General features: G+C 42.1%; 1 protein-coding gene across 1 annotated transcript; it reads right to left on the bottom strand.

Annotated features, from left to right (window-relative positions):
• Positions 1–4,575: 4,575 nt before the first annotated feature.
• Positions 4,576–16,950, bottom strand: LOC115080329 (extracellular calcium-sensing receptor-like). The gene is made up of 6 exons (XM_029584479.1): positions 16,742–16,950; positions 15,387–15,678; positions 12,387–13,211; positions 10,239–10,466; positions 8,509–8,632; positions 4,576–5,498 (listed from the first exon to the last, which is right to left on the bottom strand). The coding sequence occupies exons 1-6, from the start codon at positions 16,948–16,950 to the stop codon at positions 4,576–4,578; spliced, it is 2,601 nt and encodes an 866-aa protein (XP_029440339.1).
• Positions 16,951–18,663: the final 1,713 nt, after the last annotated feature.

Below are 18,663 nucleotides of genomic sequence, written 5' to 3'. Positions count from 1 at the left end.
GCATAAGCGATCAACACATTTTAATAAAATACAACAAACACAAGGGGAAGAGAGGGACTGCAGTAAGCAGTCACTTAAGTTGTTTGTTTTCCTTAATGACTGATGACTGTAAAGATTCCTTGGGTATTACTAGGCTTGAATCAAATCCCTTGGAAAGAGGAGGCACACTGGGCATTCTGGTGTTCCCAATCAGCGGCCGGGAAGGGAGAACCTATTATAGAAGTGACACTGCCTTTCCATCTCTGCTAAGGGAATAAGCAGGTTCTGTTCTTCGGAATCCCTGGGGGTGTCGTTATCGCTGCTGCCGGAATAAGGAATGCAAATTTGGTAGCATTAGAGCACAGTAGCCACCTGCAATAAATCTTCTCCCAGTTGACCTGGAGATTGGAGTCTTTGTGTGTCTCCGTGATTTTTATGAGCACGATAGTTAAATTTTCAAATTAGTCCAACAAGTTCCTTAGACCGTCGGCTAGAACTTAGCCGGTAGTCTTAAGTGCATCTAGAGCTGACAAGAATATGTGGCTGAAAAGTTACCTATATCAAGCTGGCGAAAATGTGGGCACTGTTTGTGCAACCTAGTGTGATCACCTAAACTTAGTTGGCTAAGTTGTGAGCCTGCCCTGAGAACATCTCTGGAATAGCTAAATTTAGCCTCTGAGTAGGGAAAAATTGTCACCTCATCAATTAGGTGCCTAGATTCCTTTGAAAATCCCACCCTATACATCTAGTGTATACATATTTGGGGGGGGGGGGGTGTTCACTCTGTGTCAGATCTATGATGTGTATAAATCCAATTTGTTTATATTTATCTGTATGTCTGTGGATGTCAGAGGATTCATGTTAGCAGGATCAGGCATGGATATCTCTGGGAGTACACCATGCTTGTAGATGTGACAGATGGGCTGTGTATTAATTGTGCATTTGTTCCGGCCTTATGCACATTCCTCATGGACTTAAAGTACACACATAAGAGGTATGTGCATAATGCCAAAATGAATGAACGAATGCCCAACAAACGTACAACGAATGCCCAACTCTAGTGTCAATGTGTGCTTGTTTCTGTGTTTGCATGGTCAATATACTTATATGGGGCAAATGAGTGTTATGTAAAACATTGCTGATATATCAGGCCTATATATGCATCAAGCTGCCAAACAGAAATTTTAGGACATTCCTCACTTTTGGGCTTCTCTATTCTGATGCATTTTGGTGCCTGGAGTGCTAATTTCAGATGAAAGGCTTGGGGGACTACAGATCCTACCATGCACTGGGAATTTACGATCATGGAAAACAAGAATGGTCATAATGTCTTCCCACTGCTTGAGATATGAAATCTATTTTTTAAATCTTTTTACTGGTAGCTCAAGGAAAGTTACATTCACCTATAGTATGTATTTCCTGTCTCCTGAGGGCTTACAATATATCATGCCAAGGAAGTTCAATACCCATAGCCCTTTCCTTGGTGAGAAGATGACCATGAGATAGATCTCTAATTCAAAAGCATCAGATGAAACAGTGTTTTCATATTTTACTGTTACATTTAATCGGTTTTATGTTATTTTAACTACTGGCTTAAGTTGTCATGTATTTGTTTTATATTTACTTTAAATTACATAATTTTAAATATTTGAATTTGGTTTGTTTTATCATTTTAGCTTTGTACATCACTTTGATCACTTACAAAGAAAGGCAATTTATCAAATGCATATTATACATAAATATTAAACATGTGGAGGTTGATATTCAAAAGCCATTTCGATGGATATCTACTATGTTATCTATCTAAATGGCTTATGCGGCTTTATTTAGCCCTTATGTGGCTAAATTTTAGCCGGGTAACTAATTTCCTGGCTAGAATTTAGCCGGATAAGAAGGGGGAGTTCCAGGAGTGGGCAGGAGGCTGAAAATGGACCTTTAAATATTTCAAGTGGCACATCAGAATACACTAACGTAAATTAATAGTTTGAACATAGGCAGAGGCAGTTAAAGGTTGTAACAACTTTAGCTAAGCCTAAGAATCAGAAGTGATTAAGTGCTGCTGCAGGCAGTCCTGGGAGATTAATTAAATACAAGCCCAATCAGGGTTGTAACTTTTATAACAAGAATAAGTTTCTTTGAGCTTGCCAGCTGATCTGCCGGGAGTTCATTAAGATGCTTCTTGAGTCACTAGGCATTTTGGTTGCTTAGCTGTTAATTAGAAGCAGAGTTCTGAAGCTAATCTAATTAAAAACTTCTTGTTACTTCAAGGAACCAGTGGCAGCGTTAATGTTTATGGAACGTGGCCTTTTCTTCAGGCTGTTTTCTTTTGCATGGAATGCAAAAGTCCTGTTTTATGATAATGCAGCACAGACACAGAATGTGATGGCAGATAAAGACCCTCCAGGCCTATCTGCCAATGCAGCACACCCTACGTGGTCTCTGGATTTACTCTTCGCTTCCCTACAATAAAGCTCCTCTATGCTTGTCCCAGGCTTTCTTCAATTCTGATCCCATTTTCCCCGTCACCTCCTTTGAGTGGCTGTTTCCTGCATCTTCCACCTTTTCGGTGAAGAAATATTTCCTTAAATAACTCCTGAACCTATCCATCCCCTGCCGAGTCATACTATGACCCCCTTGTTCTTCTCTGCTGAACAATGATTACCTCTTGTGCATGTTTTTGAGGTATTTGAATATTTCTCTCATATTCCCTCTCTGTGGGATACTTATTCAGATCCTGACATCTTATCTCATACATTTTACAGTACAGATTCAGGAACCATTTTGGTAGGGCATGGTAAGAACCATAACGGAATAATGGCTACATTAGGGGTAACCTGCGTGGAGCAACCATAGTTTTAAACTCTTTAGTTTAGTTTAATTAAATTTGGTTTAGTTTAATCAAATATGATATATTGCTTTTCCATTAAGTCAAAGCAGTTAGCCCTAGCAGCAAAGGTCCAGCTGCATAGTAGCTGGATTATTACAAAGCTTGGTGACTAGACATGGGAGAGGGGCCTTTATGTTGGATTAAATATGGGAGGATAAAAACCAGTGTAAGATAATACCTGAAATGGCCTATTAGCAGAGGTCAGCACTGTAATGGAATTTAAACATGCTTGGGGCATAGTGTAGAGGGCACGAGGAGGTACATGGTTGAGAGGTTGGGTAATAGACCTGGTAGAGCTGGTGTTGGTATAAATATGGAAATGTATGTGCTAATCTATCCAAATTGATAAAGAAATAGAGAAGGAGAGAATGGGCCTCCATATACTCTCAAAGAGTTTAGCTGCTTTGCTTTGGGAGACAGGCACCCTTGAAAATTGATGAGGCCGGAATATTTAAAATTACAGGCTTATTTTCACTAGATAATTTGGTCATTTTCTTTACAAAAAAAACACAGTACTCAGTCGGGGCCAGCATCAGCCTCCACTTCCATTCCAACTGTTTGGGGAAAGGAAGTCATTTCAAAAAGGTTGCAAGTCAGTGATTTGGTGTGACCTGGCAGAAAATATCCACTGACTAGGTACCAAAAGTTTGCATCCTAAAAAGTGGGTGGGGCCAGGGGCGGAGTCAGTTTGGTGGATGTAAATTAATGCTACATTGGAGCCCCAGCACTGCAGTGATAAGTCTGCTCAGTAATAATGTCTCATTAAAGGTTTATTTTACTTATGGGCCTGACTTATGCATTGCAGGCATCTACAAGTATAACTTTACAAACACTTACTGTGTGGGACAAGGCTTAACCTATTCCATAATCCGGTCCAGGTTCAATTACACAGTTAATCTTCCTATTTTCTCCTATTTGTCATAAATGTATTACCTAGTAACTTCATTGTGTGTCCCCTGGTCTTTGTACTTTTTGAAAGAGTAAACAAATGATTCGCGTTTACCCATTCCACTCCATTCAATATTTTAGAAGACCTCTATCATATCTCCTCTCAGCTGTCTCAGCTCTCTTGAGCCTTTCTTCATAGGGTAATTGTTCCATCCTCTTTATCATCTTGGTTGCCCTTCTCTGTACTTTTTCTAACTCTGCTATATTTTTCTTGAGATCTGGTGACCAGAACTGCACACAATACTCAAGGAGCGGTCAGACCATGGAGTGATACAGAGGCATTATATATTCTCTGTTTAATATTCCATTCCTTTCCTAAGAAGCCCAAGCATTCTATTTGCTTTCTTGGCTGCTGCTGCTGCACACTGAGCAGAAGATTTCAATGTATTATCAATGATGATGCCTAGATCCTTTACCTAGGTAATGACTCCTAATTTGGAACCTTGCATTCTGTAGCTTTAATTTGGGTTGCTCTTCCATACATGCATCACTTTGCACATAGGGAACTGTTAACATGTGTTTACTGCTTGCAATAGCAATTAACGCATGCAAACTAGCTTGCAATAATTTTAACACAAAATCGATGCTTATTAGTTACCCTTACTTATATGCATGCAAAATGCTTTGCCGATACATTAACACAGAAACTACATCTCTAGATAATGTAGTTGTGTTTTTACAATACCGTCCACATTAACTCATGCTCTTTAGCGTCTTATGGTAATGCATGCCTCCAATAGGCCATAAAGTTTCTGGGCATGTTACTTCGACTTCATTTTCGTTTTGTATTTTTTTCCTACTAAGTGCTCCTTGGTGTTCATCTCTGGCCTGAGGAGAATAATGTAACACTTAGGGAGAAAGATTAGAAAGAGTAACCCTGCACCAGAGGACAGAATGGCAAAGATCTCCACTGCCACCATGTACTTCCCTTGTGTACTGAGGTAGGCAGGAATGAAAGACAGCCAGACACTCACAAAGACCAGCATGCTGAAGGTGATAAACTTGGCTTCATTGAAGCTGTCAGGTAACGTCCTAGCCAGGAAGGCCACAATGAAGCTAATGATGGCCAGGAAGCCCATATATCCCAGCATACAGTAGAAGAGTATGGTCAAACCATCATTGCACTCAACGATTATCTTCCCACTTTCTGATCTGGTGTTGTACTCAGGAAAGGAAGGGTGACTAGAAATCCAATATGTGCAGATAATCAGCTGGATGAGGGAGCAAAAAGCAACAATAAAGTTGGGTATCTTGGACCCAACCCATTTTCGGATGTGATTACTGGGATTGACAGCCTTAAAGGCAATGACCACTGTAATGGTTTTTGCCAATATACAAGAGACACTGACAGTGAAGATGAGGCCAAAAGCAGGCTGGCGGACCATGCAGGTAAGATTCACAGGAAGGCCAACAAACAGCAAGGAGCAGAGGAAGCAGAGCACAAGGCTGAAGAGAAGTAGATAGCTGAGTCCCCTGTTATTGGCCTTCACAATGGGAGTGTCCTGGAACCGGCAGAAGATAGAGAGGATGAGGATAGTGACCAAGGAAAAGACAATGGCAACAGCAGCCAAGGCTGCTCCCAGAGGTTGCTTGTAGGACAGGAATTCAGTGACTTTCGGAAGACATTTGTCTCGACTTTCATTGGGCCACTGATCTTCTAGGCACTTCCAGCACTCAGTTATATCTAAAACAGAGAAGAAACATCAGTCACAAACCCAAGCTAAGTAGACAATAGTGCCATCTGTGCTATAACCTTTTAAAGCTCCAAAAGTCCTATATGAACTATATGATTCATCCCTGGAAGATCTACAAATAAAAAGGAGAAACCCTTAAGGCCAAGACTTCAGTGCCATAAGACTGGAAATATTTCCTCATGATTCTGGGATTCTTTCACTATTCAAATCCAAGCAAGGCCAGCGTATCCCAATAGGCGAACTAGCTGAGAGGAGTAGAGACTCAGTGGGCCACAAGCAACAGAGTCTCAGTGGGCCATGAGCGGTGCCTCTGTTTGTGTGTGTGTGTGTGTAAGCGAGAGGGATTGTGTGTATGTACAAGAGAGCAATGGTGTTAGAGAGAGGGAAGGAGGAAGTCTGTATAAGGGTGTGTGTGTGAATGAGACAAGGGGAACAAGTGTGTGTAAGAGGGGGCTTGTCTGAGTGAATGAGGTCTGGACCAGGGGTGGGGAGGAGGGTGCAAGACAGAAAACCTAGGGTGTCTAATACTCTTGCACCGACCCTGAATCCAAGTTAATAGGCCTTTTATTGGAGCAACATAATATTTTATGTAAAAGAGCATTTCTGGATAATTCTTAAGATCACTTCTGTCTGCTTTTGATATCTGTGGTCTTGAAAGCTCATGGACAACAATATTTGTAGATAATTCTTATGTATGTAGGCAGTTAAATAAAGACTTAGCTAGATCAAAGCCTTCGAAAATTTACCAGGCTGAGTGGCTAAATTAAGCTACCTAAGTTTAATTGAGAAGACCGGGGGATTGGGGATAAAATATTAGATGGCTTGCAGTGATTTTCAGGCTAGCTGCCTAACCCGGTTAGACAAATCTGGGCACTGCAATAGGAAATCTAAATCTGGCCAGCTATAGCACATCAAGTCTCTATCCTATCCCGCTAAGCCCTCCCCCTGCATCCAATTTAAATGTTTATCATGGGATAGGGATGTGTAAACATAATGAATGATACAAACCAAAAATAGGCTTTGGACAAAACACATGAACATTTCCGTGTATTTTTGTATCTGTTCACAAAAAAAATAATGGGCCTCCAGTAGTGTCAGGTCTTAGCCTAGTCCCATGTCCAGGGCCTAGCCCAAGGCTGGGTCCCATTGCCAGTGCTTAGTTATGACACTGGGGCCTGGCTGAGGCTGAATCCCATTGCCAAGGCCTGGACCTAGGCATAGGCCCAATGTTGGGGCCCAGGCAAAGGCTGAACCCTGGTCACCAAAGCCCAGGCCTAGACCTGAGGTCTGGCATCAGGCCTGAGGTCTAGGCCTGAGTGGAGGCCGGGTCTCAATTGTCAAGGTCTAGGCTCAAGGCCAGATCACTGAGGCACAGGCCTAGGCATGGGACCCATTATCAAACCAAGGCCTAGGTAACAGGACTTTGCCTCGGCCAGATCCCAGGCTTGTTTTTCTTTTACAATGAAGTCAATGGGGCCGTCCCCCATTGACTTCATTGTAAAATGAAAAACAAATGAAACGAACTACATTTTTTTTTTGTTTTTAAACTAATGGGACTAGGCTGAGGCGGGATAGAGACTTGATGTGCTATAGCTGGCCAGATTTAGATTTCCTATTGCAGTGCCCAGATTTGTCTAACCGGGTTAGGCAGCTAGCCTGAAAATCACTGCAAGCCATCTAATATTTTATCCCCAATCCCCTGGCCTTCTCAATTAAACTTAGGTGGCTTAATTTAGCCACTCAGTCTGCTACCTTTTCAAAGGCTTTGATCCAGCTAGATCTTTATTTAACTTCCTATATACATAAGAATTATGCTCCCTAAAAACAAATTAACAAAGCGAAGCAAATTTTTTCCCTCTGCACATCCCTAAAGGGGATGCAGGGAGACGCCAGTCCCCCAATAATCCCCTTTCCTCTGCCTTCAAACAGTTTGGTGTGTGTATGGGAGAACACAAGGGCCTAATTTCTTACAAAATTGCACCTCATTTCCCGCCTACCCTCTAGAACATTTCTGTATCTGGCTGTCTTCATTGTGGACACGACTCACAGATGGGTTCCTTTCAAGAGCCCAGAATGATGGGGACTGTGATGGGCAGATATGGTTGTCCAAAGACTTTATTCCCTTTGTATAATTGGGAGACATTTTGTCCAGCAGGCTGAAATAAACATGTTCCCCATGAAGCAGGCGTCGTAGATACCAAATGCTAGCATTGATTATTATCTTTTCATCTGCATGACAAGACAGATTTAGACAGTTGGTTCTTCTCATGGCATCCTGTCGTCTGAGGAGAAGGATACCTCCTCTGTTTGCTATGTGATCCATGGACTATATACAGTACGATAGTAGATTCATGGAATGAAGGAGCCATAGACTTTATTGAACTTGCCTTGATACGTTTTTTGGAGAAAACATATTTGCAACAAAAAATAATAATTTCACACAATAATTACAAACTGGTGCTACTAATGGTTGATGATTAAAAAATTGAGTTTATAATGTCAGAACTGTGCTTTTGAATATTCAGTAACAGTTTATTGTCTATGTATGATACTATTAGTATTTAGAGTTTATTGGTGCCATAAATTTAGCTACCACGCAAAATAAATACAAAATAAAAAATAAATTTGACAGCCTCATTTTTTAGTTTAGATTTCATCAACTTTTGAGTCCCCTTTGGCTTTCATTGTTTTATGCCATCAGAGATAGACTAAATCAGTTCTTCGCCTGTCCCAATTGTATCTATTGACTTGCATTTTTTTTGCCTTTGTGAAAAAAATTAGAACTACAAGTCCCAGCATGCAATAGGTATAAAATGAACACAGGCTTAGCTTGCACCTAATGACAAAGGATGTAGTGTGTAACCTTGGCAATTCTGAAATCCAAACGGTTTGGACCAACTCATCCATGCAAGTCCATCTCTTGCCACATTGTAGCCTTGACGGTCAAAGCCGTGGCCCGGTAGTATCCCAACGCGGTCAGACGGGCCAGAGGTGGCTCACCCGTTTCATTGGCTATTTGTCCAGCGGAGCAAGCAACACAGTCAAAGCAGCAGCTGGGCTGGCCCATCCTTCCAGATTTCCTGTAACCAACAGGGCAGCTCTCACTGCAGACAGAGCGAGGGGCCTGTAGGTTATAAGAGTATCAGACTATGGATACATACGTTTGTGGTTGTTATCTGCTCTCATACATTGTTGTGTCTGCCCGTCTTGCAGTTCCCATAGACTTTGTTGATCTCCAGCTTTTCCCTTCCACCACTTCTAAGGTTCCTTAACGCTCGCCCCAAGTTTTATTGAATTCCATAATCATTTTTTCTACTAGTACCTCCCTGGGAGACTGTTCCATTCACCCGGCCCCTCCAGTTTCATTCCAACCATGATCTGGTTTACCCTTTTTTTCTTAACTGAACCAGGTTTGACATTTCAGCATCATTCATGCCTATCAGGACCATTCTTCCCCTTAAGGTCTAAATTAAAGGATTGGAAAATGAATCTCAAAAATCAGCTGATCTATTGCATTAAGTCTGCCAGAACTACAATCTCAAATCATCCTTAAAGTAAACAAAGTTGAGGGATTTTAAAGGAAAAACAAAACTTCTAGAACTAAGATGGTCATTGACAACCAAGCTCTTGAACCAGCTTTTACATTTTAATGACCTTGGTTGTGACATCACTTTCAGCTGCGACAGTGGCATAATAAATTGCATTGGGTGCCACTCACAGAACATTTAAAAGGAAAACCAGAAAAGAAATGCAACTTAAATTTTATAAAGTCATGGCAGCAGCCACAGTTTTCTGTCAGTTACGCAAAAGAAAGATGTCAGCAGAATTCAGAAATGAATGCATTAAAGGCTGTAATAGTACAAGATAGGATGAGAAATGAAGAAAAAAAAAGGTTAAATATTCATTGAACGAGAAAGGTAATATTATAAACAATAATAGAAAGTATGGGGTTGATATTGAAATAATTGCTGAGACCCTGAGTTTAGGGTCCTAAATTTAGGGCGATAATGAAACTAGGAGCTTCAATGTAGGCATTCAGGCCTAATACATTTTCAAAAGGGCCAATTTAGAAGCCTAACTTCAAAAGTTAGGCGCCTAAATCCTTTGAAAATTGGCCTCAATATCTAGAAAGATTCCCAAAATTGACCTACAGGAATAAGAGATCAAGGCAGACTTAGGAAAAGATGAACCAATGGTGATCCATTACAGATACTGTTGCCTAATCTATGACCGATGCAGGAATGGATTTGGTCGGCTGCCATCCCTAGGCACCGATTCAGTACCAGTGCCACGCTGCTTCCTCCCCCTCCCCCCAACCTCCAAGATTTGTACGGAACCCCTGGATCTCGGCTCTAGTGGCGATCCTCAAAGCATAGTGAGCGTGGGGGCTGAGCCTGAGCTCACAATCCCTGCCCACTCCCACTGAAGACCAGAGGGGGCGGGACCTGTGAGCTCCAGCTTAGTCTCCACACTTACTGTGCTTTGAAGATTGATGCTGGAGCCAAGGTTTTGGGGAGGGTGAGAGGTGGCAGTGGCGGCAACTGCAGGAGGGATGCCATCCAACGTCTGAGGCAGGATTGCAGGGCTAAGGGCAGCAGGAAACTTGCTACCCTCCCAAATTTTGACAACCTAGGCCCAGGCCTTGTAAGTCTGTGCATAAATTCAGGATTGCATAGATGCTAATGAAAGAATTGAGCAAAAGTATACCCTCAGCATTTTCTGCACCTTACCTGATTATACCGTTGGTTCCATAAGATGGCAGTGAGGTTCAGATTGATTTCTTGCCCTGGGAGCTTCCTGGCATCATATCTACCCACTCTCATCAACTCACTGGTGTCATCCGGGAGTATCTGAATATTCATGATGTCAAAGATGGTTGGGACGTCTCCATTGGCATCGAAATAGATGTCATCGCCGGCCTCTGTCGTGAAATGCACGGCCCACAGATAATGGAGGATCTGTCGGATTCAGTGATGAAGGAAGAGCATTAGGCAGAATGGGGACAGCTTTCAAAGCCATTAACCTAATCGCTTTGAAGTGCTGTAAAGCGGAATATTAATCAAAGAAATAAATGGCCTGTCTAGACATTGTCTTCACTCAGTCCCTCTAGAAGCATGCCTGGGCCTGTGATGCTTCCATGTAGGAAAACAGCGTGCATGAATGACGTCTTCCGAACCATACACTTTAATTGTTCTCTCTCTCGGCATGGGAGAAGTTTGTGGCCACACTTAATGTGCAAACTCTGACACTAATTTGCCAAACCTCCCCTGTGTTGTTTCTTTCTGGAAATTAAAAGCTCCCCCCCCGTACTTGTGAACTATACAGGCTTTCTGAGAATCGACCCTCCCAAATGTGTAGATCTGTGCGGGGACCGTGACTTTTTACATTTTCCTAGGGGTGTTCACTTCTGCTTCCAGAGGAGCAGCAGCTTGGCCCCCCTTCATCATAAGTCAATGGGATTTTGCATGCATGATAACTGAATTAATTAGCGACTCGGTCCTTTAATTAGATTGGACCAGAGATACTAAAGGGATTTTCTCATTGTGCTCCTATGAGGGGGGGGGGGGGGGATGCTTAGTACATCTTCACCTATGCATCATATTGCCAAGAACATGTTTTTCCATCTATAACATTAATAGTAAATATTATTATTAGAGTCTAGAGGCTAAAGATTTGAATTGTGGGTCAGGAAAGCTATAACACTGCCTCAGATGCTCTGTGTGACCTTAGAGAAGTCACTTAGCCTTCCTGTGCTAAACTTCTAATTCTGCCTCGGCCATTGACTCCATGTGCGATTTTGTCCAACTATCAATGACCAGTTTAATCAATTTGTAATAAAAGAATTGCCACTGCAACATTAGCTCTTCTCTCCAGTTCTTTAGGAGTTTACATGCAGCATACAAACTACTAATGGGCTGCTAGCTAGAGGATTAGGAGTTATTTTAGATTGGGTCCAAAATTCTTTTCATAAGTTAAGGTTGATGCAACATTTATGCTATTTTTGATTGAAAATGATTTACGGACTTTTGTGCTGGAAATCTCGGTCATTGGTTACTATAATGTTTTATATCTGGGTCTACCGCAATCTACCACTAAAGCCCGTCACATAATGCAGCTGCGCGACTTGCATCCTGGATCTAGTATTCAAGACCTTATTACCCCTGTGCTCGCCCGCCTTCACCTGGTGAGTGAAACCCAAAACTATTTTGTTAGTGCACTCATGTTTTAGCTCCTTCTCGTTTTAGCCTTCCAAAAGGGTATTGCCCTACCCGCATGGTGAGATCCTCATGTCAAAATTGGTTGTCAGTTGCTTTCGTGCGACAAATCCGCCTCAAGAAATCTAGAGAGAGGACATTTTCTGTTGCGGGTCCGTGGCTATGGAATTTGTTACCCGGACCACTGAAAAAATGAATCATCCATGGTCTCATTTCGAAAAATGCGGAAAGTATACTTGTTTGAATTAGCTTTTTAAGAACATTTCTGTCCTGCAGATATTATAGTCTGGGAAGGGCTGCCAGGTTTTGTTTCATCAGTTGAGTGCCAGCACTTTAACCTAACTAGCCCTGGATGTTATTTATAATCATCTGTGAGCATCTTCTCATGGCAGTACATGTGTGTCACTGTCACTTTATGTCTTACTAAAAGTGGATTTTAGTAATTGTATCTACTGGTTTATGTATTTATTGGTAATGATTTTATTGTTTTTATTGTAAATATTTTTCATTTTCATTAATTATATGCATTACTTGTAACCTGCCTAATACTGCAGATATGCGGACTATACATTTACAAATAAATAAATGTTTCCAAATTCCTAAAGTGTAAAGCCCCTGTTTACATGTTAGTCTTACAAAAATCTCACTTATTATTACAAATACCTGCCATGGTTCAATATTATGAATGTCGATGAGTGTTCCAAAAGTTGCTTCCTTGGCTCCATCCAAAATCATGTTCTGCAGGGCATGTGCATAAGCGTAAACGGCCAGGTAAGCGTGATAGGAAATGCTTAAATCATTCAGCTGAAAGATCTCTGGGTCCAGTGCTTTGAGGTCCTCTTCTCCTGTGCACAGGATGACATTTTCTCCAGCTTCTGCATGGGTCGTGTTCTGATCCTTCCATTGACAACCAAATGCCCTTTCCCAGAAGAGTCTGAGGAAGGTGTCCCATGGATACACAGAAGGCTGCAGGCGATAGAGGAAATCAGTGAAGTGAGGGATGACGCTGGTGGAGCCTGTGAAGACAAAGCTGCCATTGAGAAGCCTCCAAGATTCCCTCGTGAACAAGTGGGGGTTGGCAGTTAACCCTGCAGAGAAGACCCAAAACTTGTAGGTGACATTCAGAGGGGACAGGAGCTCTAGGATGGGTTTCAGGTGCATTTCGTAGCAGTCGCACACAATCACACTTGCCGAGGAATGATGGATCACCTCTGCCACCCTGGCCAGATTCTTCTTGGGGTAGCGATCATCAATCTTCTCCAGGAAGGCCACACAGCCACCATTATCAGCTACCTCCTGTCGTATTTTCTGGCTGCTCAAGTCCGTGACATCCGAGTTGGAAAACAGGATTCCCACCCATGTCCAGTTGAAGTGCCGGAGCAACTTGGCAATGGCCTGGGGCTGCAGGGTATCTGCGGGGAAGGTGCGTAGGAAGGATGGGAACTGGAGTTTATCACTCAGCATTGGGTGCTGCGCTGAGAAGCTTATCTATAAAGAGAAAAATTTCCATCATCCCATTTGTATATGTAACCCTGAAATGTATTTAGTCTAGTCCTGAAACCGGTTAGTAGCATAATCTATTCCCTAAATTTAGACTGGTATTAGCATAGGTGTGTGTACCCCTCTGGCTGTGAATTAAGCGGTGCTCCCTCTAAGGGGTATGGGGAGACTGCCGACATCTTTCTCCCCATTGAACATGCTCCAGACCATGGTTAAATTCAAACTGTGAAGTGGCTGGAATGTGCCTAGTGGGGCAAAAACATTGGTAGGAAGTGTTTTCTGCCAGCCCAGCAGAAAGCATGCAGAGGTTTTCTTTTCAATGAAAGTGGTTAGCTCTTCCCCAGACCAGAAAAGGGAGAGGATCAAAAGAGAGTTCTTCTCTGCCAAGAGAAGAAAGGAGCTAAAGGTCGGTTACTTTTCTGAATGCTGAAGGCAAAAGAGGTTGGAGAGGTGGAGGGAGCTGGAGGTCCTAAGACAAATCTGTGGACAGAGTTCATCACTCCACATCAGGTCTAGTGAGTAAACTATCCATAGGGAAGAATACGTCCAGGGCGCAGTGACAATAGTGTTATGGGATAAGGAAGCCCAGATATTTTCACTGCTGCCAAGAGGGCGCTACGCTGCTAAAAGTAGCTAGAATGTCAAAGCGCCATTAGGGGTTGATTGAGGGCGAAGCGTTCACCGTCTTATTCAAGGATCCCACTGTCGGTTAATAATTTGAAGTGGACCAGTCCCCCTTTTAAATTAGAGGAGCAGGGCAAGAGGAGAGAAAAATATAATTGAATGCACCGGCTTTAAACAACTGTAGGTAGACTGCTATCTTTCATAGCTATCTGCTGCATCTTCTACCTTTAAGGACGTTGCAGCCTTTGGAAACAACGCCACCCCCACTCCCCACCCCTGTATAGGTTCTTGGAAAGTACAGAAAGAATAAAAGGCAAAATATTACTTCACCAGAGGGGATAACCTTGGAAAGCTTTTTAACTTTTGTGCTGAGGAGCTTAATATTTATATGACACCTGGAAGGGCATTCAAACCCCACCATCAGAAACCAGGCAACGTGTCTTGTATCTTTGGCACTATTTAGAAGCCTCACAAAGAGCAGGAGCTTGAGTGGGCAGTGGTGAAGGGATCAAGGAATGCAGGGGAAAGACAATTTTCAAAGTGATTAACACCGATAAAGAAAGAAATTGCCTCTCCCTCAACGCAACTGAAAGTCCTCACGTTGGGACTTTTAGCTGGCATTGTTGGGAGACATTTCCAGGGATCTGCTTCAAATGGGGGAGGGAAAATACATGCGTAGATGACATTTTTTCCATTCTTTCTGTGTACGTTTCCAGCAAAACATAAAAATCTACAGATAGCAAAAAGCAGGATGAAGGGAATGCAAGCTCTTTGTACCAGCTGCAAGTTCCAGAACTAAAGTACGGGCATTCTTTCACTTTGGAAACTGGCGCAGAGCTCCATGAGTGAGAAGTATGCATGGTTGTTGTCCCAGTGTGGCCAGTTTTATCATCCTAAAGGGATAAAAGAGGGGACTCGTACACCTAATGGAATTTACCTTATGGAGTTTACAAGCAAGAGTTATGATCTAGTTGAGTTTATGTTTAAACACCACTCTACCATTCCCCCACCTCACCCCGCCATTTTAGATTATTTACTCTACATGCCTCAGTCCTAATGGGGGTTCTGTCATGCAAGTCACTTTATCTATCTGTGCTTCACTTCTCAGCCCAGCTTTGCCCTTGACTTTCTCTGTACAATCCCGGGTGAATCCCTTTATCTAATGTCCATCTGTACCTCTGACTCTCTGTGTGACCAATTGCAGTTGGGTAAAGAGAATCACAATGGCATTGTTCCTTTTCCCCTTTGGAAGCTTTCATTTGGTCCAAGCATTAAGAATGGGGCAATGAAGGGATCTTCTTTGTTACTTTGCATAATGAATGCTGCCTTAAGCGTTTTCATTTCATCTGGAGAGTCTTAGTCTGTCCTGTGTTTTTTGGCACATTGGATCTAAGAACTTGTAGCTCCAGTTTCCCTTTGAAAATAAGGATGTGGAAGTCCATAAATGCAGTGAGGGAAAAAACTAAAACTGTGCAGATGAAATGGGGTCAAGTATTAACCCACTGGGTCGTTAATAGAGAGCGAAGAGGAATTTCATACCTGTGGGATCCTGTAAACTCCTAGTATCCTGGCCATGACCATCGACACTGCAGAGATGACCTCCCCGAGGATTCCTACCAGGGCAGGGTGAGCCTCGCACTTATAATTCGGGAGCATTAGGTTCCCCCCAGACAATTGCAGCAGAGTGTCCTGGAGTGCGTTTACCTCCGAAAAACAAGAGTCCAAGATATGGAAACCCAATGTGTGGTTTGGCAGCAGATGATCGCTCTGGTTAATTTCTTCGATGGCAAACATGATGGCCAATATGTCACGGTAATACCGGGTCTGAAATCTGTTAGGAATAAACCAGTCTTCCTTCACCATGCTTTACTATTTGGAAGATACCATTTCATTAAACATGAAATCTTTTTATGGAACCCAATATAGGCCAAATATTTCTGGTCCTCATAGGCCTGTTGTCTTATAGAGATTTCATATAAGCAAAGGTTCATGCAACATTTAAATCTCTGACTAATAACTACTTTGATTGATCTTTGATTGACTTATGGTTAATATTCAGAGTTTGAATACTTGAATTAAATATTTTAATAAAATATAATGATGTTATTGTGCATGCATTGATTAATGACTGATTATGACTGTTGAATGATTGATGGTTAATATTTACTAACTGAGTTGTTCAGTTAGAGATGGATTATATTCAATGATTTAGAGGCAATTTTTTAGAATCCGTGTGGATAACTGGATACTCATTGTTGGCTTTGGAAGTTCTCCAACCCTCTTACAAGTGCTTCAACTGACAGTGAAGGGCCTGCCTCACTCAGTTTTTAATTCCTTTAGGGAAAATGCTTCCACGGGCTCCAAGTATAGACTGTTGCAGTGCCTTATCACCTGCACAGTAAAAAAAAAGTTACTCTTTGATTTTAAAAGTAACTTGATCCTTAATCAGTTTCATATTTTGGCCTTACCTTCTACTAGTTCCATTTTTCTTAAAGAGCCTTTTGCATAAATCTCTGTATTTTGCCTTCTTGTATATTTATACCGTATGCTATCATAGCCCTGTTTATCTCCCTTTCTCCACTGAAGAGCTGGTGATTTTTTAGATATGTTACACAAGCAAAGTAATGGATAGGCAACAGGATTGCAATGTGTTAAGCTGAGGAATTTCACTGGGGAAAGAAATCTGAAATCATGTTGAAAGAATTACCCGGTTGTGCCAGATGTTGGCCATACTTGGTGGGATAAACATCACCCAAACTAAAAGTCACCGGGTTGATAATCATTCCAACGCATGTCCAGCTTTAGCTGGCACGGCTTGGCCTTGTGCCCTTGGTTCAAAGTTTATGAACCTCGATCACTATCTTGGAACAGAATTCCCAGTCAGAATGCCTTACTCTTCACAGCGTGCTGGCCGAGGGGTCTCTCTGAAGTCGAGCGCAGGGTAAACCACGCCAGCGTGAGCTGCAGATATCACCCCTAGGACAAAGTCTCCATCGCTGGAGAAGGGCACCACTTCCCGGAGCTCCAGCTTACATCCTGGGGCTGTGGGTTCCCCCATAGGAGCAGCAAGCAACAGGAGAGTCAGCAAATCAAAAAGCCTCATTTCTTTGGCCTTTGTCACAAACTCTCTGTTTTTTAATCAGGAAGCACGTAACACGCAGAAATAAAAGGGAGGGAAAACAAAAAAAAATAAAGTGGAGCACACGTAGAGAGGAAGCAAGCACACAGAGTGAGATCTAGAGACCAGGAAAATGACCACTGAAAGATCAAGCAGAGCAAAATATAGAGATAAGAGACAAGGAAAGAAAATATGAAAAACCTCAAAATTATAAAGTAAACTTTAGTGAGAAAAGACCAGGAAATAACCAGAGAAAAATCAAACACAGAGAGTAAGAGTTAGATAGAAAAGACAAAAAAACAAAAAGCAAGCAAAAGTCAAGCAAGCACAGTTTGAAATTTGGAGAGAAGAGGCAATGAGCAAAGTTGTCACCAATAAACAACTTTGCCACAGCTCTGCCTTCAGATCCAGTGGGTTTATATCTTCTCTCCCTGGAGGTTGTTTTACTGACCCCTGCAATCCTACAGCTGCAATTACACAAGGTGGTAAGCAGGTGCCTTCTTACACTCATTGCGTGAGGAGGAGGTGCAGGACCTATAATAACAGGGCGCTGTTGGTAATCACAGCCTGACGTATCCTCAGGGACCTATGGGAGGACCCACCCAAATTTGTGCTCATTTCAGATTCCTTATTTTTGCTTTCCATTTCAGAAAATGGGAAGATTAACGCTTTGGTGCTCAGCAAGGAATACATCCACCATGGACATACAGAGAGAGAATGTTAAAACTGTCAGAGTTACTTAGGTTCCAAAGATGTATGGAGAAGCAAGAAAGAATGGCTCTGGGAGGATGGGCGCAAGGACAGAGAGCCTTTCCCATGGGACTCACACAAGTATACAGAATCTTTCCTCTGTATAGAGTCAGTCTGATACTCGATACGTATGAACCACTGTAGAGGGGAGCTTGGAATCGGGGTGGATTTGGGAAGGTGGGGGGGGGGGGGGGGTTACAGAAACATTCTGAGGTATTCATAGTAAAATTGACATCACTAAAGATTTGTAGTCATTATAATGGATGAAAAGTATAACTAGAACAATCCAGTTATACTTTTCATCCTAACCCCAAAAACCCACCCCAATTCAAAGTGCCCCTCTTCAGTGGTACCTATATAGTGTCAGATTGACCATATACAGATGTGCGCTCTCTCTCTCATTATTCTTCCAAAGCTGTTTTTACTTTATTCCTCTTTTTTCTTATTGCTTTATCTTGCTGTCTATTATGCATTGCTTGTTTACAAGTAAGTCCCGATACATCCAATTGTTAACTGGAAATAACTTATTCTCCTGGTTGCCCCTGTATGGAAGAAGGGGTGTACTTAAATCTTGATACGTAATTAAATCTCTACAAACTTTGATTTCTGAGGCGCTGTGACTGTGAAGATGTTTGAGATCCCCCCCATGGATGTAGGCATCCTGCTAATCATTCATCTTGTAATCAAAGTCAAATGGCTTGGTGTTTTCCAGAACCACAAGACAATCAACACAGTAATGAAATAAAAGCAGTAGAGAGAAAATTAGTTAAGAATCATAGCTTACCCTTTATTTTTTCAAAAAAAAAAAAGCACAGACTGGTGTGAATATAAAGGATCAGAGACAGATGTGCATAAGAACATGCAACTATAATCTTTGGGCAGCGTGCAAGCAAATGTAAAATATCTGACTCCAGAATGCCCCTCTAGCCATGGCTCAGTGCCGCCACC

The sequence above is a fragment of the Rhinatrema bivittatum genome, chromosome 19 (genome assembly GCF_901001135.1).
Source record: "Rhinatrema bivittatum chromosome 19, aRhiBiv1.1, whole genome shotgun sequence".
In the NCBI taxonomy this organism is placed as follows: domain Eukaryota; kingdom Metazoa; phylum Chordata; class Amphibia; order Gymnophiona; family Rhinatrematidae; genus Rhinatrema; species Rhinatrema bivittatum.
Note: the sequence above shows the minus strand (reverse complement) of the source record. Positions and strands in the feature narration are given on the sequence as shown.